Genomic DNA, 24,881 nt, shown 5'->3' with positions numbered 1-24,881 from the left:
TCCCTTTATTTTGTTGTAGGATTTTCCCAAAGGTATCTTGTTTAGCCCTGTTTCGAATTGCGTCCCTCATTGCTTCCATTCTTCTTTCTTTCCCCGGAGCCCTTATTAGAATTTTTGTAGTGGCTCTTGTTCATTTTTTTGGAGGGGGCACTTGTTCCAGTGCCGGATTTACGGGGCCCCTACTTACGTGTAAGGGCCCCACTGGTATTTCTTCGGCCTAGAGGCCATTCCTCCGCGTAGAAGACATAGGGGGACCTGAGACGCCGGAGGAGGAGCCTCCTCTTCAGGGAACGTGTGACCAGGAACAGCAGGAAGGAGAGGGGGCACCATGTCTTCGCCAAGCCCGGGCAAGAGACGGATGGACACTGATGTCGTCAAACTGTATCCTTCCATAACAGCAAAGCAGCTCAGCTGTTCCATTGGGGCCGGGGTACTGTCTGTTGCTCATGTCAACCAAACCAGAAGGGATGCGTGATAATGATGGGCCTTCTAGCCTCTTCCACATGCATACACTACAAACGTACTACTCAGGTTCATCAGTACCCCCTGTGAACCATTAGAACTGCCCCTTAATGGAGTGGCTCTCTTTTCTTTCTAAATGTACGGAAATTGAATCACTGATACTTCTTACATATATGTGTTGCTCTATGGAGTAGAGGCTTCAGCTGGATATGTTGTCTTTGACTTTTATTGGGGTACCCTCTTTTTTTGCACTGGGAAATTGTGGTATTCCATAGCTGTCAGTCTCTGCTGTTGCCACTCAGTGGTGGCTTTAATTGATTGCGCCCCCCACTCACTCCCACCACTCCTTTCACAGTAATGTTATTGTTTTGGAACCCATGCCATCTACTTTCTGATGATACGAGACTATATTTATGAGCTGTAGGCATTTGGTGCCATATATTTCAGTGTCTTATGTTGCCCACAAGTGTGTTGGTATTGGGGTCGTGGACATCGCTCTCTGTTCCAAGCACCGTGCAAGTAGTATCCTAGAAAATAAGAATGTTCCTTCTATAACGAAAAGGGACCCTTTGTGTATCCTCAGCCTTCCTTGAGTTCTGCTTTACATGTTTTGTCTGTTCTGATTCACCCTGAAAATCGAGAAGGCTATCTTTTTCATCGTCATAGATCCGGTATAAATACACAATACCAATTTAGGTGAGAGGGCACTTTCAGCTATGCCCCTCCCCCAGCGGCGTAATTTTGAAACGTCTCTGCGTCTAACGCTGCTGGTCCAAGTGGTTATTTACATTATATAAAGACCGTACCTGTACAGGGGCGGGGGTTAACTTTGGAAGATAAATATTGTTATATACGCAACTGGTTTGTGTCTTGATAAATGTAGTTTATAATAATGTAAACAATTAAATTTCATGTCGTGACACTCAACACGAAGAATAAATTGAGCCATTTGAAATTGTCGAAAGAGATGAATGTATGCTATATATTCCTGTGCTTTATGGTTGTGGTATGCTTTGCAGCAAGGAAAATACGACACGTCTACCGCTCCCCCACCCCTTTCAAAAACGTAAACAGTGACACCCCTCGGGATTGTTTGATTGATAGAAAGGGAAAGGGGTGAAATGAATTGATTTTTCAATTAAACATCGATCTACATGGTCCTGTCGATTGCTTTTGACGTGTGTTCTTTACAAAATAGGGTTCAGTTGTGTCGTTATGATTTCAAGAACTGAAAAATGGTGACATGCCATCTCAGTTGAGCAGAGAGAATCGAGCTATATATAGCTTTGTTTTGGATTGCCCTCTGAAGGCATATTTTAATCTATAGGTCGTGCGCGCATTAAAATAGGGTGGAAAATAACCAGTGTCGAGAGGAAATGGGGGGAAAGGCCGCAGTCGACCTACTAGAAGCTGCTTCCTTTGTTCCCTTTTAGCTGTTGCCAGATAGATTAGGTAACCTGCTATTTCTGGGGGAGGGGGTGATACCTTCCAGCAAACAGTGCATTTCCATTTCATATGTATTATTGCCTTGTTACTTGTGCAAATCTACCCAGACCTAAAATGAGGGTATTTTAAAGCACTTTTGTCAGTTTTACTCTCACGAAAACGAGAAAGAAATGACCGCGTCTTATGAAGTTCAATATAGCCAAACCTTTTTAATTGTCATGTTCCAGTTGGGCTGGCGTGAAGGCAAAGTTTTTGGAGTTGTTTTTCTCTTAGACCCCTCCCCCTAGTTCGTATTTGTCTGTTGTCGCCGTCTTTCGTGTTTCTTTTTCCCTTCCTTCAGCTATTCTATTTTAAGATGTGAAGTGATTCGCCTGTTTATTTCACTGATAATCGAGAACGTGTTTTATATACATTGTTAGTCTTTATTAGTTTTGCTAGAATCGTTGTTTTTTCTTCACTTTGCAGAAGGGCTGTTCTTTTGATGCGTACGTTTTCTCCCACTTTCTACGCACGCGCATTTAGGACCGGCAGGTCTGTGTGTTAACCTTGTAGGGACAGTAGCCGACTTCAGGAAACACTGGGTGGAACCTACGTGGTGATTTATTAAGTACAAAACTCTCAATTCAACACGAAACAACTTGCCCAGCTCTGACTTTTGAACTTGCACTAAACACCCGAAACTATTGCTATAATAAGATATTTATTGTGTGGCCTTCTTTAGTTTACATTTGGTGGGTGAGCTGAGAAAGTGATTCCGAACCTGTCTAGACCAGCAAATATTTCTTTAAAATTCTGCATAGTGCAAATGAGAGGCTGTTTGGTTGTCGGCTGTGACCGTAGGCAGCACATTCAGGGGGAGACCTGTTGGCTGATGTTCTTGCATTGTACCAGTTACCATTGAGTCTGGGTGGTGTCGAGTTCACACAGTTCAGAAAATGGGTCCTGACCCCTCCCCCATCCTACTTTGCTGTATGGTATCTGGTGCTTGGGCAAAGTCTCTCTCGGGGGCAAGGACTAGGGTCCGTCCGCTTGCTCCGATTGGATAGCCTGTTACTACCCGGAAGCATGGAGAGGGGAGGAGCCAGTGGAACAGCTGATTGAAGTGACAAGAACATGCTTCTTCCAGCCTCGGGGACGAGTGGGGGCTCTGTGGGCCCGGGGGAGTCTAGCTGAACAAACACCGTGTGAGCCGTAACAGGGCAGAGCCTGGAGTACAGCTGTGCTGGCACACAGGGCTCGGACGGGGAGTCTGCGGCTTCCTCTTTAGTTGAATGCGATCGTGGAGTCAGGCACATGCTAGTATTGAGAGTGTATTGCAGATTTCAGCACGTTTTACCTGATATTATGGCTGATTACTCTGAATGCTTTAATGTACTCTACTCTACAGCCTGTGAACGTTTAGACTTAAAAGTACACGCATTGTCTTGCTGCCCTTCCACCTGTAATCACTTATAACTTTACGCGTGGCAACTTTCGCTTGTGCCTAATCGTATTTACTTCTGCAAAATATTTCACGTTTCTGTGGCATATGGTTGGCACATCACATCTCCAATTTTACCTTGCTTGAGCTCTCGCACATTAGCCATATAACTTTTTTATTCGGCTCTCAACTGTAGATGTAGACACTTGAGCACCGGTAGGAGGGTTTTTTCTGGACATCCTTTAGACCTGATTAGAATTTCAGCGCTTACTTTGAGGGGTTTTTAATAGCATACACTTCTTAGCAAAGCAGAATATTTTGTATAAACCAACGTTTTTTTTTTTTTTTTACCATTGCAGCTAGACCTGTGGGGATCCAGTTGTTCATTTTGGATCAGACCCGCGAACTGAAACAGTACTTTCTTGTAGCTGTAGAACAATAATTTCTGTATCACGAGCTGAGGAAGAAATGCCCCGCTTGTAATCTTAATGTGAAATTTGTGCAACGAGGAAATGAGGTTGTGACACCTATGACTTCATCCAGCAGGTGCTTAGGGCACTAAAGAACACGCCCGGAAAAAAAAACGAATTTGTATGCAGTTGTTTCAGTCGTCCTTAATTGTGCTGTTAAAGAGTGTATGGCTTACAAGAGCCCCTCCTGTATTGTAGCCCGCGGATTAGGATCGTGGGCATCCCATTTACTACAGAGATTAACTTTTAATATCTCGTGAAGTCGACACACACATACTCGTGTTTTTCAGAATTCAAAAACAAAGGCACATCCAACGTGAAAATTGCTTCGAGGCAAAAAACGCTAACATGTACACTTACTAAATGTTGTTTAGGAATAAGCATAGCAAAAGCACAATGTACTAGTTTGCGTGTAATAATTACTGTGTTGCTGTGTGCATTGGAAAATGGCAGCCTTTCCATGGTGGGGTATGTTTACACACTTTATATAAACTTTGCAAGTGTGCAAACAGTGTTATTTGCCATGAAGCATATTGCGCATATTTTATTTTCTCTCCCCAGCCAAGTAGCTAGTTGTTTAAAACATATTGTTAAACCTGACTTCACCATATCGATATTAGATGGCCTTGTGCACAATTCACATGTTGCATTTGGGACACTCATTTCTATCCTCTGCTATGCTCCACCTTATTTACCGCTCGCCCTTTTAATTTTCCATACCACTTTCTCATGACTGTCTCACGTGCTTTGTAAATGTTGTTGACTGTTTAAACGTATTTCAGTTGCATAAACTTAAAAAGGATACTTTATTTAAAAAAAATCCACATTGAACTGCCAGGAATACAGCTGTTAAAAATAAAAAGCGTTCACATCAGTGACCTTCTTTGCAACACTGAAAGCTTCTGTTTGTGGCTTAAATACCAACCCAGGGGCACGAGTTGTAGGTTTCAATTCGGGCTTTATGTATCATTTATCAGTTTTTCCTTTACCTTCAGTAAAAAGTAACATCTTTCTATATATTTCTAATGAAAGGCTTATACTGCAGTTTAAATGACACAGCTGGGCTTTTCCATGCACCCTCTCTTCTATACTCTGCCTTTCAGAGACAATATCCTGGAGTTAATTAATAAGAAAGAAGGCTAAAAGCGAGAGTGTTCCTGTTCCCACTCCACAGCAAAGTGTCTGTCTTACTGCTCATATCCACCCCTCTTGTGTTTTTACTTGTCTAAATCGGTACCGGTGTCATTAGATTCGCCTTGTTGTCACCACTTGTGGGTTTGGGACTTGTGTTGTGGAGTTATTTCAGTACTCCTTCTTTGTGAAGTGATCTGAGAGGGTAGGGATCTTTGTGAAGTGGCAGGGCTTTCTAAACCTTCAGGTCTCTTTGTGGCCTCTGTAAAGTTGTTTGACTTGATCATTTGACATTGGGAGATTCTAGCTTACAATTGTGGAGTGTGTCTTCTGTCTTTTCAGTGGCCTCTGATTTTATTGCTTTTCTGTGACATAGTAACAGTGAAAGGGGGAGACTTTTGGTAGCAGGACAGGGCACAGAGAGGAATCCAGTGCTCCGTTTTAAGATTTGAATACACTTTTTTTTTATTGCCAGAGCAAAATAAGTGTCTGTAGTGTCACTGTCTCCGTAAAATACTTGTCTTGTGAACTGGAAGGAACGAGTCCATGATCTTAAATAGTGGTAATAGCCTCAGGTAAGTTGGTTTGAGTATGAGTATCCCTTGTACTTGAAATTGCAATCCGCCCCAGAAACCATATTGGTGTTGAGCTGAAATAATCTGCCAGGTACTGCCTGAAGCAAGGACCATAGAATGCTTCAGCTAAGCTTGTGTTTTCTTGAACTCCCGCTGCTTGTCACCAAGTCTCCTGTGGATCCTCTACCATCTGAGGAGCTTGCTTTGGACCTAATGGAAATGGTTTGTAGTTCCTCGTCCAAGGTCTTATTGAGGATCAGCATTTCACCTTTAGTCCAGTGCTTCCTGTTTTTAACAACTCGGCTTGCTTTTGAGACTAAAACATATACAGGCGTAGGCATGCTTCAACTCCCACAGCTGTATCACTTTACTCCTTCTTACCGGCCTTATTTTGTTTCAGTTGCATTTACGGAAGAACAACCATTACATCTGCCTGATATGGACACACTGTCAGGGGCACGCATCTCAAAGTAGGTTCTCTGTTGAATTACCTCCCCAGAAAATGATCCACCTGTTTTGTTGGAGATCATAGTTTTAACTAGGTCCCTCTTTTTTTGAAGAACAATTTGGAAACATCTACCTCTTCTATTATATGAGACATCTCATAGAAGAAGAATTCTTTTTTTTATGAGCACTCTCCAACATTCTGTTTTTTTGGCACCCATGGTCTCAGCTGTTCTCTAAAAATTAGTGATAATTTTTAGTAACGAGGAGAGGGATCAAAGAAGATCACTGGTTAACTGCCCCAGCTATGTTTGTCGTCCTGCATTACAGCAATGCCATACTTTATTCCTGTCGTGCTACTCCCATGACTGCAAGACCAAAGAAGTGTATGCCACCATTGAACCACAGACCTGCAAAAGCAGCCTCTGTTTAATAGAAAAATTGTTATAGGTGCATACCTTCTTCGAGTCTATCTAGTGCCCTAGAGTCTTGCAAGTGTGTGTACACTTCCTAACCTACAACTGCATAAAGATGCACCTTTTTATCCTGCTTTAACAGCAATTACTTACTATTACTCTCGATACCCTTTGGTTTTGCTTCAAATCTACATTCTGGAGCTTGTTTAGTTAGGATATTGGTTATAACCACTCAAGAGTTTACAAGTACTTCACTGTTCTTCCCTGTATTCATTACTTTAATTCTCTATGGGATTCATCACTTGCACCATCTGTTGTTGCTCCTATTTCTCTGTGCATGGGCTAACAACCTGAGTGTAGTACAGGAATGAACATTCCCTCTATTTGGTGCAAAAGTCTACTCCTGAAGGGTGTGAGAGGGTGAGCAAAATTTCAGATTTTTCAGGCATGCCTTAATTTCAGGACATGAGTCCTCATTTTTTACAGATGTCACTTTAATGTCTTGCATCTATAGTTGGAGAAATCAAAAGTTCTGTAAGAATAAAGGGTCACAGTCGAATAATCTGGTTCAGTTTCTTGACCACGGTCGTTCTTTCAGTTCCATATTTTATGGCAAGGGTTCATTAATTAAATTATCTTATTAACCTTCTTTGTTTGTTTTGGTTGGTGTCCCCATGTGAGATTCGGACCTTCGTCTGGTATCCAGCAGACATTAATACATTTCGACTCTGGCAAGAGACAATTTCTGCAGTGACATCTAACCTTTCTGCAGCAGTCACAAAGTGTGAGATGGGGTGAAGTGGAAAAGGTTCTTTGTATAGTGTCAAGGACTGAGAATTATGTGTGCCCTTTGATGCTAAAACAGGGCCACTCTGAACACATTATTAAAGTCTTCCTAAGATATACCCATGGCAACTCTTCACTATGAAAATCATGAAAGCTCGCTCAGCCAATGTATAGTCCAATCGTAGTGTGCTTTCTAGAAGTGTTTTGGCTCTTCCCAGAACCTGGTTGTCTGTTTTCATCAAGTGCCTGCTGAGCTGACGGGTTTTATTGATATGAAGATTATGCTCATGAGCTTTATGCACTCTTTCACTTCAAGCAGGATGAGTTTTTTTCCCTACTCATTCTGGTTTGGTAATTAAGGTGTTAACTTGGGAGCTCGTTGTTGGAAGCTGGGCTCCAGTGTAACTGCTTGAGTGAGGTTGGTATTATTTGGCAGGGTATTCTGCCTTGGTACCATACCTGGTCTAGTGGCGTAGTCAGTCGAGGTGATCATTACTACTAGGGAGGAGACCAAATGGCTATCACAATTTGCTCTCTGCACTGGTGCTCGTTCTGTTGGGGACAACGCTAGTACCAGAAGTGTTGTTTCCCTTCGGTTTTTACTTTGACCTTTCTACACATCTTTGTATGTATCATCAGGATGAGCCGGCCTGTTTGCAGAACCTCTTCGGCAAAAAGTAAAAAAAAAAAATATTTAAATTTCTTTATTGCTTTTTCAAAGGTATAGTCCATGTTCGTATGCAATTACACTCTTTTGCAGAAAGTTGTGGCAAAATCCTCGTTGGCAATCTGTTCAATAGATGAGTCCATGGGGCGTTTGCCAGGAGAGAGCACACATTATTTGCCTAGTGTTAAAAGCTTCTCTAGATGGTTCATTATATGGAAGTGTGCAGAAATGTACAATACTGCTTTGTTTTAGACACTCTGAGTCCTCGTTCCTTCAATGGGAGTATAGTTTGCTCCAGAGAATTCTGACCACATGGAGACTGCCATAATTTCTGGGTAAGCAAAATACTATGTTTTTCTATTTTTTGTTATCCTCAAATTAGGGAATCTCATCACTTGTATCCTATTTCCTGCTGTTACGAATAAGGCATGTAGATGTTGACACCTCTGCATGTTTTCCAGTTACTCAAGTTAAAGCAAAAAAAAAAAAGCCTGGGTTGGTCAAAAAAATATCAAATCTCTAAACCTAAAGAAAACGTATGTGCAAAAAACGTATCAACTGCTAGCTATGTAGATTGCTTTTAGTACTGTATGCTTTACAGAAGAATTGTGATAGTTGTATAATTAGCCCATGCAGGAGTTCAATGCTTTGTCCTCTTGAGAAAAGCCCCCTATCTTTGTCTGCAGGATAAAGCCTGATTGTAGGACTGGTGAAGATAATGAGGTGGGTAATGCACAGTGAGCAGTGTCTCTGGGAATACTGCGAGACTGCTGTCGAATACACCTGATTCACAGAATTCTTAAGGGAAATGTTAACTGTTTCAGTTCAGAGACATTGTTTTGGGCAAAGGAAAAAATAAGAAAAAAAGATTTAACATACTCACCTTTACCAAAGCAGTGCTTCACCTGTGAATTTTGATGTACGTGTTAAACACTAGAAATAGGCTGAGCAAGAACACACAACATTAACAGTTGCATTATTTTTTAGAAGAGTGAAGTGACATTACACCATGGTAAGCTTAATGCCAGCATCACGTTTATTTTTTTTGCTCTCCTCTCTACACCAGCTTTTTTTTTGGTGGTGGTTCTTTCACCTGAAGTTGCAAGATGCTTCATACCAAGTTCCTATATTTGGTATTGCTTCTCTAACCCAGGTTCCTTGCCAGACCGCATTGTTTTGTTCGGTAAAAACAACTTTAATGGTACACTATCTTGCTTCTTATGTTTTAGTGTCTGAGTGACCGGTTACTTTCCCCTTTCTTCTGCTACCCTGTTGAAGAGGAAGCCTACTCTGTGGCAGTAAGGACTGTTGATTCCTTGTTACATGCCCTATTTTGTGTGGGGCTGTTGCTTGGAGGTCTTTCTTGGAAATGTGCTCGAAAAACACGGATCAGAGGGCCTCTGTACTTGGTACACTCCAGAGTGCAAAAATTACTGTCACCCTGTCGAGACTGAGATTCAAAAGTGAAGACTTCGTGGAATCCATCCAATGAAGGAAGAAATCCACTTTACAAGGGCTTACAGATTTAATCCACAGCATATTGTTAGCCTATGACCTCAAAGGTCCAGATCCATGGGATCCGTACATACTCTCACCTTGGTCAAAAGTAATCCACCTGAATCAACTTTGCTTATGGGCTTCAACAGTGTGTAACTGGCAGTGTGATAAAACCCAAGCTCAGCCACTTTTAATGACTAAGAGCAAAGATGCCAGAGACAGCCCCTTAGTTAAAAACAGTTTGTGCCATATGCTCTTCATGTCTCATACCCCATCTCTTCCTTGACATTCAGAATCTGTAGCCCTTTCTGCTGTTTTGGGATTTGGAAGTCAGGTCATTGAAGACTCTTCCCTTAGCCCGCACCTTTACCAATGGCTGGCCAACAAACTAGATTTCTACATTTGACCAGGTGTGGTCTTAAGGTGTCCCTAGGCACACTATTAAATGGGAGTGCCCCATAATTCTTCATGAAATCCCTATTTTCAATTTGCATGGCTTGTATAAGAAGTTTACCATGGTGTAGTAATTCCTTTCTCCTCCGCCCCATTTCTTGGGCTTTTTCTCTTAATCAGTGTGTCTGTCACATCCCTCTGTCAGCCTGTCATTCCCTAGCTTTGTTCTTGTGTTTGTTTCGTTTTCCCACATAGTACTTGAATGTTAAAAGGTCAAGTGTGCTGCTCCAATAAGTAGTGTTGGAAGCAAGGCTTCCGTTCCAAGGAGGCCTTACCGACTATGGCATTGACTCTTGTTAGTGAGCCCAAGAATCAAAAGTACTTTAAGGAGAGATTTCCTTCAGGCTCCTTGGTTGCCTGACACAGTTGCATGTTTTAGTTTAGGTAAAGTGTCAACTTGAGGTGCCACAAAAGCCAAAGCTTGTAGCTAAAGGTGGACAAAATTCAAAATCTCCATGCCCCCTCTCCACTCGTTGTCAAGCAGGTAACCAAATCAGGAGAAAGTTTGCTAGGTGCGCCTCTTTGTAGGTAGAAACTGCTGGCCCTGGTGGAGCGGAAGTAGGTACCACAAAAGTATCCACTTATAGGTGCTGTCACTCCACTGCCTGTTTGTGTGTTACTGTCACCTGTTTTATTGTTCAGGTTTAGAATGTAGCAGTGACGGGCCAAGAAAAGGGTTACTGTTTGAGTAGGAGGCTTGCCTGAGAAACGGCCATGGTATCGGAACAGGGCTTGCTGAGAGCACCCATTCATATGACTTACATTGGCAAGGTTTCACCTCTGCAAGAGTACACCAGAACCATGTAGAAGTAGTGCGTAAGGGAAATTGCAGAATACCACTTATAACCTAATTGGAATATGAGCCCAAGTTGTGTGTTAAGGATGGCAAAGTGTTGGAGGCTTGATTGGTTTGTAGCCCAGTAGGTACAGATACTGCCTTAAGAGGGTTGTGTGTAGAGGTCCGAGTAGAGTAGGACAAGATACTACTGCCTCTTATGGGTAAGCAGACACTATTGTCGCTCTGCTTGCTGATGTGTTTCCAGAGTTTGGAAGTGGGATCCGAGAGGCCAGAGGACTAAGAGTGTCTGACTCACCAGTGAGAAGCTTATTCTTCTTCTTTTACAGCACTCTTAAGAGCGACAACACACTCGCTGACTGACCCCTTAACAGATAGGTAGATTGAAGGCCTCTTAGTGACCGTAGCCAAATAAAGGCTCTGGCCTGACTTCCTCAGCATCTGGTTCCAGTCAGTTTTTGCTTCACGATCTCAGCCCCCACACACCATGTAACCAAGCTAGTTACTAATTGCTGAATCCGTTAAAATGCAGTAAAGCGTTGACTTGTCCAAGGTCAGTATTTTTATGCAGCTGGCTTTATTTGCCATTTTTATCGCACCTTGCACTGGTAAAACTGGTTTCGGGTGGCACAGAACACAGTTGTCGAAAAATAGAATCCAGTTGCAGAATGCCATAGAAGAGTCCTGGTTTGGTGTTTGGCCAACCAACTAGCAGCACTTTGGCAGATATGCCAAGGACCTTGAGGAGGCCCCACGTGTAAACAGCGATGAGACCCTAAGTGCACCATTGAAGTAATAAAATGGACGCTTAAAAAAATATTTTCTGTAACTTCAATGCCGGTACTTTTTAAAACCTGCATCGACAAATCCATTGATTGACTGAGGCGAAGAAAAGAACACAAGTTAAAGGAGCATCTGGAGTCCAGTCTGACTCTTTGAGGTGAAAAAGGTTTTATGTTTTTTTCCGCACGGATGTGCTGATTTGAATATGAATGCCTTTTTATGTTTGACTTTGTTTTACCAATAATTTTGGCGTAACAAGGACAATATATTTTTGCAGTTGTGGCCAAAACAATGACTTCAGAATGAAGTTAGTTTTTGAAGTTTTATTGTACGTAGCAGATCAGTAGTGCTGTACTCAAAACACACATGCACACACCTCTGCTTGGTCCTCTTCAGTGCAGGCTTTTTGATTTCACTCCAGATATAGTTTTCCTTGCATTTTTTTTTACACTTTTGTTAAGCTTTTTTTCTCACAGACTTTGAACAGCCTACATGTGCTTTATTTTTTTATTTCTTTTATAATAAGGTCGCTTGGCTATCCTAGGTAATCAAATGTATTGCTTGGTGTTTAACTGAATATTGCCAAGTGTTCAGTGTAAGTTTTGCTTTGCTGCATTTTACTGTATAGAATTCGTATTGACCGGAATTGCACTTATTTCTGATATACCACTTAACTTCATATAACCAAATGAGTGCTGTATATGAGCTTTAAAATTCCAAGTGACTGTCACTTGCAGGTGCTGCCTAACAATACTGTATGCACATTTAAAGTTCACTTTTTATTGTTCTAAAACTGCAAAGGGCAGACAAAACAGTGAATGCCCTCCAATTAGAGACATCTAAACAGATTTCAGTAATCACAGACGGGCCCAACACACAGTCTGCCTTACAAAAGTAAAAATAGACCGCCTGAATCGTCAAATACATCACACTAAACATATAAATATCTAAACCTTTATATGAAGAACCAGCCTTCAAATAAGCCTCACAGCCCTCTTAGGATCAGACTAAACGGAACAAGTCATAATAGTGCCATATGGCCGCCCTCCCCCAACTAAATCCAACTGGGGCAGCTTAATTTTGTCTTTCTCTGAAAACGAATGGAGAAAGAAATGCCCTGCCGAGTATCAGATCGAGGAGGCTGTGCTATATTCAACAGTTGCTGTAGCACTTCTGAAGATCCAACTTCTGAAATTGCGTTGCTGAGCAGAGCTCTGTGAAAATGATTTTTCTTCCCTTAATCTGTAGACTTTTTTTAATTTTTTTTTTTTTTTTTTTTTTAAGGACCGGCATCTTACACAGGCTAGATTTGCACACGTCTGGGTCTCGCACGACCACAGTTATGGTTACCTCACCATTGCGGTCTACAGGAATCTTTATTTCTGGGTTGGAGCCTGTGTGCCATTCTCACAAGTTTGCCATATTCATTACCAGAAGGGGCCAGTACTCTGCAGACACCACCTTCATTGCCTCTACCAGTGAATCATTAGGAGGAATTAGCCAAATGCCAGCCCTCTAATTAGGCAACCCTCTTGTTTTACAGCGCCTCCAGATTAACTTTAAGAAAGGAGACTGCTCTGATCATTTGCCAATCCATCTCTACTTGACTTCCGATACTTTTGTGCCCAGGTCGTCCTTTCCTGGTGCATTCTTGAGTCTCCCTTCATAGAGGCTTCTGTGGCAGACTGCTTTTGTTCCACATTATTTATTCACTGGTCTACTGGTGCAGCCTTTTCAACCATGTCCACATTTCTAAGAATGGTACCGAACAACTCGGTCATCCTCCCCTTTCCGTCCAGCAGGTTGCCATTTGAAGCTTCTATTTCCAGTTCCCCAGCGTTCTCTTTATCTCTACATTTGGGATTGAAAAATGGTCACTACTAGTGAAAACCAGCATGTGTTGGACCTATCACCAAGGGCTTCTATCTGCTGTCCCTCATGAGTGCGCCATTGCCTCTGGTGCAGCCAATGTTGAAAAGTGGGGGTGATCTGTATGTGGTGTTAGCATAAATTTATCTGGCTCTTTGTGGCTTGAAACACATTTTCTTTCAAGAAAGTATGATTGTTTGCCATGTCCTTGGCAGAATGTTGGCTTCTGAGGGCTACTCTAAACAAAGAGAGAGGGACCCAACAACCAAAGGGGTAGAGTCCCAGAAAAAGACAAGTCTGAAAAGAGATCCCCTTTGGATACATGTCACACACCAAGCATCAATTTGCCACAGACCCTCTTTACACACCAGTAAGTTGAACAGAGAGGAAATGTAAAAAATACAAAGTATAAAAAATATACAAATGTATTCAGAAAGTCAATAAAAATATATAAGACAGTGTATAATGTAGTCATTAGGTCCTTGTGGTCTTTCCCTATCACAAATCTAATTCTAATCGTTAAACAATGACAATATTAATCAAACAAAAATCATTAATATAACATACACAGAGACCTCATAAAATAACTGCACACAATTGGGAATACAATAAGGGAAAAATGGTTCCTATTTGTGGAGAGAAGCTACAGTAGTCAAACGGGGATCAATTATAGTTTATATTCCAATCTTCATTCAAACTAATTGTATCCCAAGACTTAAAGTAGTTTCCACTCAGGGATATGTTTACTGTGTACTTGGAAGTGCTCTTGTCTTGTGGGTCTGATTGTAGTCTCACAGGTGCCCATAGTTCTGATCTGTCCCCTTCATGTTTTTTCCCCTTCAGTTAATCTCTTTCTCAAATCTGAGGAATTGAGAGAGCTGTACTCACCTCAGTCACATATTGCTACTGCTCCACTGGCACCTGTCTGTTTCTATGCCCACCTAGGGCTTTGGTTGTAGCTGCATACCTTGAGCGTATTCACGCTAAATTAGGTTCACACTTCGACCTTGTGCTCTATTAGACCTCTCCACACAGTCTACCTGCGGGCCATAAAGTCAACTCTTTCAAATGATATTCAAGCAGCCATTGTGAACTAAACAACCTTTTGAGTGTGGTAATGTTCAAATGCCACCACTACTAAGGACCTGTGGTTTTGGAAAACACATTTTAAAACAATTTTTTTCTTTTACTTTGTTTATTGTGGAACTTGGCTAGTTACAGTTTACTCTTTGGTATTATGCATCTGGGCAGGCCAGTGGGGATGTAATTCATTAATTCTACTTTTCAGTAATCTTACTGTCAAATGTCTACTCACCAAGCCCCGTCCCCACCTATGTCCCTTGGAATAGAAATACTTTTGTCAAATGTATTGCACATTTCTGAAACTAACTTTGGCTGCAGGTGACGACCCAGAAGTAGATGTAGCCTTAATTTTGACAAACATTCTACAGCTCCTGTCACCTGGCTGTGTCCTCTGTGAACCTGATCCTTTAAGCCAGCTAATAGTGCTATGCGACTATCTTCTGAATAAAACAAACACACTTGCTCCTTACATTCCTCCTCAGAAAATGTTGCCTGCATAGACTATTTACCTGTAGTTCAGAATTGACTATGGCTATTGCACCAGCTATCTGCCGACAAATAGGGCTTCTAGCCAGCATCCTGCATCGGGACACACTGTTGAAATGGGACCATGCTTTTGTGCATGCTTTGATTGTTGGTTCTTGTGGGCCTGGTTCTGTAGTAAAGATTGCACTTTCAAAGGTTGCTGAAGAGGTCTGCCTTTTCACAGAAAGTGGTCGGTACCATAGGGATGTTCCATCAATGTTGGATATAAATGCAACAGTATTAAACATCTTGTTTTCATTATGTCGCCAAACAACCCATTTTCATTCTTTGTACATATTTAGGAATTGCTAGGCCATTAGAAAAAAAAATAGTTTTCCCAAAATGTAATAACCTGGTTATTCAGTCTGTCTGACTGATACTAGCCACACAATGACATTATTGGTGGCTGCCCAGCATTAGATGAGCTCTCAAAAGCCCAGAAAAGAAACTTCACTCTGGTCTTAAGCTCTAGTTTGGGCCTCATCTATCCAGTTTCTTTTTAACCTTAAATATTTATTTATCTTGTTCTTTCAGTAGACGGAGGTTCAACTTCTCATGGAAGTGAATATTAAAGCACAATTAATAGTTAATTTATGCAGCTTTGATGCACTTTTTTCTCCCAATGCTCAAGCATTTAATACAATTTCTAAATTAGCTAGCTTATTTGTGGCCCCCATTTCAAGGAGTAAAAGAAGCATGCCCATACCAGAAAACCCAAGGCACTAATATTACACTTACCCAAGTGCATTTATCTCTTTTAACGCAGACTTTTTTTATCAGGACCCTTAGGGTCCTGGTCAGGCTGGTAGTGAACATCTTGCTTTATCACTGGTATCTCTCCATTACTGTTGGTTTTGAGATGATGCCTGCCTTCTCTTAAACAGTATCTGCTGGCCTTTTACTTTCCTTGATATAGTGATGGGTGGCTGGTTTGTGGGGTGTTGCCTGTACTGCGTGGTACATTGTGCAATGGTTGGAAATTCTGTTATAGGGGCTGACTAAGCACCAATTCGTCCGTTCACTATTATTCACCAGAAAGCAGAAGGAACTATTTTAACATAACATACCTGAGGCTAATACAATTTGCCAAAATAATTCATTTTAATTTTAAAGATTCCCGTCTGGAATTAAGAATGAAAGTGTAACAGCTGACGGAGGTTTATCTCTACATTTTATTTTTCTAGGATAGAGCAGAGAAGGGAGCCTGGGGACATTTTGCCAATTTTGTATATCACATTTCCAGTTGAAAAAAGTTACCTTTGATGAAGCCTAAAGGGGAGACCACATCATGGTGAACAATATGTATACATTCCTTTCGTATATAAAACAATGTGGTGAACCAATTCAAGTGAAGGGGTGGTTCATGAGCAAGGGAATTTCGCTTTGAAAAGTATGTTAATAGCAAATGACCTACACACAGTATTCTTGGAGTTGTAGAATAAAATCAAATGTTCGCACTGTTGATCTGAGCACGGTGTTGATAGACATACTGGTAGCAGGTTTACGAATAGCTGGAAGAAAGAGTATTCACAGATTCTGATGCTGGCAGAGAAACCTAATTGGTTGTTCAAAATGAATATGCCCAGTACCTCCGTGTATGACCTTCCCTTTTGGTGCTTTTGTTGAGCAACACCTTGATCAAACTTGATCTTTTTTTGCTTTTAACTAGATTGCCATTGAAACTCTGAAGGAGCATTAGATGCGGACTACGATACTTCTGTTTAGTCCAATTACCATGTCTATTCTTTGCTACTGGCCAACTTGCTAATAGCAAGATAATGGGTGGGTTTGGAAGCGATAATGGTTAATCCTTGTTAATTCAGAGCTCTGCTGTTCTTGCTTCTATTGCTGTTTGGGGATTCACAAATATAAAAGGATTTTGTGGAAGTCTGACACCTCCAATCTCAAAACAACTGGGTAGGCAAACATGTTATGCAGAGGCTGTATGGGGAGTAGTGCTTTTTATTGAGAAATCCTTTGACAAATTCGGTAGTGCACTCCAAATGGAAATAATATATTGGGTCACAATAAAACTAGAATAATAGATTTTAAGTTAATTGAAACCAGTCCTTCATTAAAGATGACTCCACGGGCATGTTATTTAGACATGTAAACCTGTGTCTTGTTAGACTGTCAGTATGTGCAGGCAGTTGTCTGAAAACAGTACTACGTGACTTTTACTTCCACCAAACTGCAAATAAATTGTGCTATTGCAGAATCTACTGTGTTCACACGTGCAGGTGAGAAGGTCTATGGAATCCTTAATAGAATTTACCACCCTCAAATTCAAGATCGGTCTTTACCCCCAATATGCATTATCTCCCTTCCAAGGGGTAGAGTAGAGAAAATGTGTCACTGTATTCTTTGCTCTGTCAGCACAGTGCACTTCTGGGTATTTTTGGTCCAAGCTGCTGCTTTTGCAGGTAGAGAGAGTTGGCTGACACGAGTTAGTGTACCAGGGCGTATGGCTTATACTTCACAAGCTTGCTTTCAGAGTCCATTGTTCTTTTAACTAATCATATAAGCCTGGCTGTTCGATTCCATCACTGTAGGTTTTTAGAGGATTTCGGTATAGAGGCACTATAAATTTGCGTCTTTGACCTCCTTTAAGGTATTTGATATATGGTACAAATTAAAGATTTACGACATTGCCAACTATGAGTGATACCTCCTCTGAGAGCTCCTTGGTTAAGGGCGCTGTGTTCTGTAGTAGCACTAAGAATCGGCCACAATCGCACCAAAGTAAGTTATCTACACTTTATTCCCAATGTAGCAGGTCCAGGTGTCTGTTTGGTACTCTTCCAGAGGGGTCAGACACACTCCAAGCCAAACAGTCTTAGCTCAGCCCTATGCAGGGAATCTAACATTACCATAGATATGTTTGTTTTTAACGGTTAATCAACTACAGTGGCAGTTAAACTCTTAAGACACCCTCTCCAACCTCTTGGAGATTGTTTCAAGTCCTGCTTTTTTGTGATCTGTTTTGCCAAAAGTCCCGTACAGAGCATCGATAATCAAAAAAAGGGGAATAGACTTGTGGTTGCGCCTGCAAGTGTCCATTTTGCCCCATTTCTGAATTTGTGGACTTAGTCATATTGGTGATAAATTTCGTCTTTGTCTCTTAACAAGAGCCATTGTGCCCTACCTGGGAGAGCGTTGACACTGAAGAGGGGTAGTGCTATCTCCAAATCAAACATTCATGGCATATACAGCAGTGTTCCCCACGAGTGAACAGTCAGGCCATTTTTATACACGTTAAAGTGTAGGAAAGGGAGAGTGGGCACACAGCAGGTGCATAATTTCCAGATTCATATCAAAAACAGCAATTTAGTCAAACTCATTCAAGTTATGAAATTTGCATGTTTTAAAAATGGAACAGTACTCATTGCATCATAGACTTAATTACTGATCAATTGCTATGTCCTTACTGAGAACACCCACTTATTCTCAAGACAAAGCACACTAAAAGTTTTAAAGTTTGTGAATTTCATTGATTGTTGTGCACAAATCTTTTTTAAAACCGCAGGGTGAATTCATCCATATCGTGAGTAGTTTCTGTACCCTTTAAATACAGGTGTATTCATGGTAATACGACCAATAGGAGGAGTCAGTAGGAATAGATCAGTAATTTAAAAAAACTGATCATTTCATTAGGTGTAAATATATTCTGCCTTTGGTGAGCTAGGCCCAGCATGAGCATATGTAAAAGTCATTGCGCTTTTCTTGTATTTTTCTATAGATCTTTGAAGAATGAGGAATGTCACAGATTTTGAATTTAGACAAAATGCTCGATTGTTGCTGCTCCCCACCATCCAAAGCACCGAAGCCCTGATTTTTCAAAGTTATCTTGTTATTGTTTAGAAATCTGTAATGCCTATAAGTATTTCCAGGATATACTTAGCTTAGGCATGTTAAGATGTTGATAGCCTTTGCCTCAATGAGCTCGTAAAGACGTTTACTTGGTTTGTAAAATTGATGTGCCTGTTAGTAGTGTGGACTTAAAACCATCTCTTCCCGAAAATGTTTATGATCTAGAACTTTGTTCTAACTACTTGAATGTGTGCATAGGCCTCAGTACCCACAAGTGCATATTTCTCCTCACCAAATTGTCAAGGCAATCTTTCTTGCCATCAAGCATGATAACACTAGTTATGGCGTTGACTTTGAAGGCACACAGACCTTGCAGTACATTTTCTACCTCGGCTGTGTGTTACTGAGTCTCGGAATCTGCTCCTTTTTTCCTGCTCATATGTTGTACTTTACAGAGGTAACCTCGAGTTTTCCCTCCGCTATTGGAATGTTTTCCGTTTTATAGGTAGGTTTGTGCATCTTTCACATTGTTCAAGAATACCACCATAGTTTCTCCTTACCTCACTAGGATCGACGTAGCAGGCCAGGGGCAAGGTACCAATACGGTCAGCTGAATGAGTAGAGACCTTTGCAGGCTTGGATTGCACTAAGACACTGGGGTTTATGGCTCAAGCTCTTTGGTCACCATCTTGTCAAGGCTGGACTTCTTCTGCTTAGTTCTCTTCTGCGTCTCCCTTGCAAATCACCACTTAATAGTCTGTGCTCTCCAGGTGCTCCAAGCCTCTAATTTGAGGCTATATCCATCCTTGGACTCCCTCTTTATTCCATGCATGATGCTTAGTGCTACACTTCGGCCAGAATTATGGATGGTGGAAGGAGTTCCTTGAGAAATAAAGAGAGCGCGCGCTGCAGGCAATTGCACCGTGTCAGGTGCTTTATTTTTTATTTTATCATTTTCTAGGCTCCAAACTTTTTGTCACCCCTCCCTTGACCTGGCAATCACAGATCCCCCTCTTAATGGCAGCAGGCTGAAGATTGAGGCCATGATCAGCAGTCGGTCATGGCCGACCTGGATTCCTTACAGTTGCTTTATTTTGCTTCTGCCTTTACACAGTCCATTTACACCTCCCCGTATGTGTGTTATTTATAACACTCATCCCTGTAACAAATTTTCAACCGATGTAACTTTTTTTGTTTGGTCAAGCCTTTGTACCGCTTCTCTGCCCCATGGTACTAATTTACAGGAAAGTCACAGGACCGTACTGCATACCAAACTATTACTAATCTTTTCATAGATGTTAACACTTGTTTAAAGTCTCTGGATATGCAAGCAGTGGAATCAAGCATTTCTTTGTGTTGCACGTTGCTTCTTAATCATTCATTTGATATCATGCTGTTCTTTTAACAGCACACACTTTTTTGTAGTTTGGACTAAGAACTGTAATTTTGCTCATGTTCGTTGGAGACCAATAAGCATAGACCTAAAATTACTTTGTCGAAGTGCTGATCTCTGGGGGAAAAATGGTAAGGAAATGATCTCGACTTGTCTCCTTATTCCTCCCCCAAATTAAGTAATTGCTCTTTTTTATTTCTGGTCAACCTTGTCTTAATTCCAACATAAAATTAATTCCTTATCAGAAGTTCAGCAACTCTAGGAGGTTTTTTTGTCTTGGGAAAGAGGTAGGGCATATGTATTTGTATTTAATATGAAATGAACCACCTTGAATTTTAAGTGGCCATTTTCCTATAGTGCAGAGACCAAATTTAGTTGCGACAAGATAAAAACAAATTCTTTGACACAAATGGCATTTCTACCCAGTCATCTCTCTCCCTTTTAACTTTTCTGTACCTTATTCTGAATCTAACATTACTTGGAAGATGTAAATTACCTTTCGGTATAAATTTATAATGGCCAAATGCTCAAAGGTGGAGAATATCCTTTATTTCCAGTTTACTAATTCAACTTGTAAACCTTAGTTTAGACAGACGTTTTGAATTGAGCATAAATGGTTCTCTAAATGTGAAGTTTTGCACAAAAAGAAAAGAAGTTAAATGGCAAACCACTAACTTTCGGAGTGGTGCATAATTGTTGTGTAGTTGTTCAATCTGGTGTTGGTCTATGGTGTTCAGGTGATGCTAGCAATGTACTGTATTACTACAATTTTTTTTGTGTTTTGACATAGTTATTGTCAGCATTTGTTTATTGAGTGCAATGACACTTCTCCAATACAGGAAAACAATTGCATTCATATTCAAATGATATTGTCTCTTAAGTAGGGAGTTACTATTCAACCAACTCCCCACACAACTTGTAGCACTAGCCAAGGCAGGTAAGTAACCATGGGTTGGGGCCGTGGTTTGCCGTGGTGCGGAATGGCTGCCCTGTGAGCGAGCTCCGCCGGCCTGAAAGATCCTGTGTTCAGAGAGCTGTGGCAGCTAAAACTACTGTTCCTCATGCTGCGGAGGGGCCCGCGGACCCAACGCTTTAGTTCCTGAGCATGGGTGCGCCGCTGGACCGAGCTTTGTGGGACCCTGCTGCGACGCGACACGCCTGTCGGTGCTCTCCCCCAGCAGCGGCCGGACGGCCCTGAAACTCGAGCCCGTTGCTGTGGTGGAATTATAGGCTTGGGGCGGGCTGTACGGAGGCGGTGGACCGGATCAGATCGGGAGTTTGGGAGCTGACCTACCTCATAGGCAGATGTGACTGTCTTTTAAAAAAAAAAATGTAATTAAGTTCACAGGAATACATGAGTACAACAGCAAAGAAAAGTACAAAGCTTTGTATAGGCAGTATTAACAATAATGCATAATTAATCTGAAGAAAAAATGATAAAATTCATCAAAATCCATCAAAAGAAAGGGTTATCCGAACTATACATATGACAAATAATTAATCCTAAAAAATCCATGTAAATCCATTATTAACAAAGTACATTTCATGTTTATATACATTCTTGATCCTCCTAATAAGCAGAGAAAGCACCCCAGATTTTTAAACCCATTCTCTTTTTCCTCCTTGAACCACTAATTGAAAAAAAAGCCCCCGCTCCAATTAATATAAATTATACATCCTAGATCTCCATTGTTGATAAAGAGGCGGCTTTTCCTGAAGCCACTCTGTAGCAATACACAATCGTGCCACTGTCATTGAGAAACAAATTAAATGACGATACGGATATAGCCTCTCAGAAGGACGGTCTATAGGAATTTTCCCCAAAAGCAACATAGTGGGGGTTATTGTTACTGGAATGTTAAGAACCAAAGAGATGAATTTTTCGATTCCTCCTATAAAGTCATATAGCCTAGGGCAAGAGAAAAAAATATGGGTACTATCAGCATGGTCAGCTTTACACTGAAAGCATTTGCCGTCAAATCCCTCGCCCCATTTAGCCATACATGCAGGAGTATAATATAAATCAAACAAAGTTTTAAAAAATTGAGCTTTTAAATTAGCAGACATTAGTGCCTCTTTTGACAATAAAAGAAGATCCTCAACCACTATTTCCGAATCTTCTACATTATCTGCCCACTTTGCCCTCACTTTCTCAAGATCTGTTTTTCCCCCTAGTAGTAATTGATACAAGGGCCCTATTTTCACCTGCTTATCGATCCCTTCTATAGCTTGATTCGTTTGTAAGCTTAACTTCTGCTTTAAAAGAAAATCCCGTATTTGCAAAAATTTAAAGAAATAAAATCTGGGGAGTGAATACTGCTCTCTTAGCTCCTCAAAGGATTTACATGAACCATCTTCCGAGCAGATATCGCCCAGCAGTCTGACCCCTTTCTTCTGCCAGTTTAGTGACATTCCATCCGAGAATATCGTGGGCAATATCCTCAATGCTCTGAAAGGTGTATAATATGAAAACTTCTCAATAGTCATTGTTCTTCCAAACCATCTCAAACTTTATAAGCACCCAATAACACCTTAAATCGAGTGCGTTTATAATAACTGCCATCAATTTCAATAAACAGGCTCTGCTTCGCACAGGGCCCTAACAAGATTTCAAAAATTGTTGGATAATTGTACATATACTCAGTTGCTCCCCCTGTTATTAGTATCCTCATTTTCAAAAGAAAGCAAACTACATAATACAGAAAAAAATCCGGAACCCCTAGCCCCCCCCCTCTCAATAGGTAACATTATATGCTTCATAGCCCGCCTTGGCTTTCCAGGACTCCAGATACATTTTGCACATAAGGATTGCAGAGCCTGTATCCTATGTTTGGGAAATTCCAGAGGTATTGACCTAAACAAATATAAGAATTTAGGCAAGACATTCATTTTTATAATAATAGTGCGACCAATAATAGTAAAATATAATCGTTCCCACCTCTCCAAAGAGCCCTTGATTTTTGCATTCACATCTTTCCAATTGGATTCAACCAATTCCGTCATATTGGCCTTATTCAAAATCCCCAAATAAATAACTTCTTTAACCACTCTTTTCTCTTGCCATTTTAAAGCCTCTGAACAAAGAATCTGAGTCTTTGATTCATTGAGTTTATACCCCGTTACACTTCCAAACTCTCTTGCAAGCCTCTCAATTTCTAAGATGGCAGTTCCTGGACTATCTGTAGCCACAGCGATATCATCTGCATTAGCAAATACAGAAAACATATATTCAGAAACACAAAAAGGGGGGATAAGAATATTTTGGTTTATTTGTTCTATGAGGGGATTAATGTACAAAGCAAACCGTAACGGAGAGCATGGACATCCTTGGCGGGTCCCTCCAGTAAAGCTTAAAGACTCTGACAATAAGCCCATAGCTGATATCCTGGCCTTTGGTGTAGAGTAAAGAGATTTAATTGAAATCAATTTCAGACCAAATCCCATTTTAGCCATTAGCCTCCATAGATCACCCCAATGCACCGGATCAAACGTTTTTTCTGTGTCCAAGAGAAAAAGCGCGAGTTTCCTATTATTCACAGCCGCGATGTCAAATAGCGTGATAACTTTATTTATATTTTCTACCGTGCCCCTCTTTGGTATAAAGCCGTGTTGTTGCCGAGAAACTAAGGGTGTTATAACTTCAGACAGACTATTAGCCAAAATCTTTGAATACATTTTATTATCGGCGTTTAGTAAAGATATAGGCAGATAAGAGCCCACCAAATCTGGAACTTTGCCTTTCTTACAGATTACCGCGCTGGTCGCTTCCGACCAAGTACTAGGAGGGTTTCCCTGCTGTGCCATCTGCATTACAACCAGTAATTCTTCTTTGATGTTATTAAAAAAACTGTTTGTAGACTTCAGCAGGAATTCTATCTGGCCCTGCCGCCTTACCAATTGCCAGGCTCTTTACTGCCAGTTCTAACTCAGGCATTGTTATCGGTAGATCCAGTTGATCAGCAATCATTGGATCTAGAACTTTCAGGCCCACTTCCAATCTTTTCACTCCATTCGTTAGCCTCAGCAGCTCCACCTTCCTGATTATATAACTTAGAGTAAAACTTCTGAAATATATTAAGAATCTGCTGAGGCTCCGAATGAATAATTAAACAACAAAATGGGGTAAACCCAGTATCCCTATGAACCTGGGCAAACCGCGGAACTCCGTAGGTTTTGCGAGCAGCGCCGTTTACGAAGAGTTCTCCCCCGGCGAACAGCATCCTTTTACTCATTCAAACCTTTCAGACAAGTGAGGATTAAGTCACTTCATTGCGGGCCAGTTAATTCCTGTAAAAAACCACCCTCGAACCCCACTGGGAGGAACATCCTTTCCTCACCCAGTTTGGGGTTCCAACCTCGGTCGGGGCAGAATTATAAGCCACACCGACAGATTAATACAGCTCAATTTGATTATGAACTAGGGAACTCCAGTCTTGCACAGTTACGGAATACCACTGGGTACAATAGACACATCTATACCCAGATGGGTTTTCAATATTGGTGAGCCTCAAAGTAATACGTTAGTTGTGACGGAACTCAAAGCCTCACCGACAGAACAGATTAATACAACTCATCACCCACCTCAACCCGACTGGGTTGAACGAAGGCTGTTTTACGGCCCCCCCCCTGTCCTGATGAAGACCCTTTGTTGACTACAAATGTTTGCTTAAGGGTCGAAACGTCGACGAATAAGTGGATTACTTGCATAGATATCTTGTACTAAGGACTGATTAATACGGTGTAGTTTTTGATAATTGTATGATACGCACAGACCACACGTTACCTTTCCCCCTTGTATATAATAATTGTACAGTTCTTTCACTCTTGCGCCGTAAGCACTGAGCACTTTAAGTCA

General features: G+C 41.2%; 1 protein-coding gene across 1 annotated transcript in view; it reads left to right on the top strand.

Moving 5' to 3' along the window:
- Window positions 1-177: 177 nt before the first annotated feature.
- UBE2H (ubiquitin conjugating enzyme E2 H) overlaps window positions 178-24,881 on the top strand; it is a 385,627-nt gene continuing 360,923 nt past the window's right edge. Inside the window, exon 1 of the mRNA XM_086918901.1 lies at window positions 178-381. Within this exon, the coding sequence (XP_086775027.1) occupies window positions 329-381 (53 nt within the window). The 5' untranslated portion in view covers window positions 178-328. The remainder of the gene's footprint in view (window positions 382-24,881) is intronic.

The sequence above is a fragment of the Lissotriton vulgaris genome, chromosome 1_1 (assembly GCF_964263255.1).
Source record: "Lissotriton vulgaris chromosome 1_1, aLisVul1.2, whole genome shotgun sequence".
Lineage (NCBI taxonomy): Eukaryota > Metazoa > Chordata > Amphibia > Caudata > Salamandridae > Lissotriton > Lissotriton vulgaris.
This window is presented reverse-complemented; position numbering and strand designations above follow the sequence as displayed.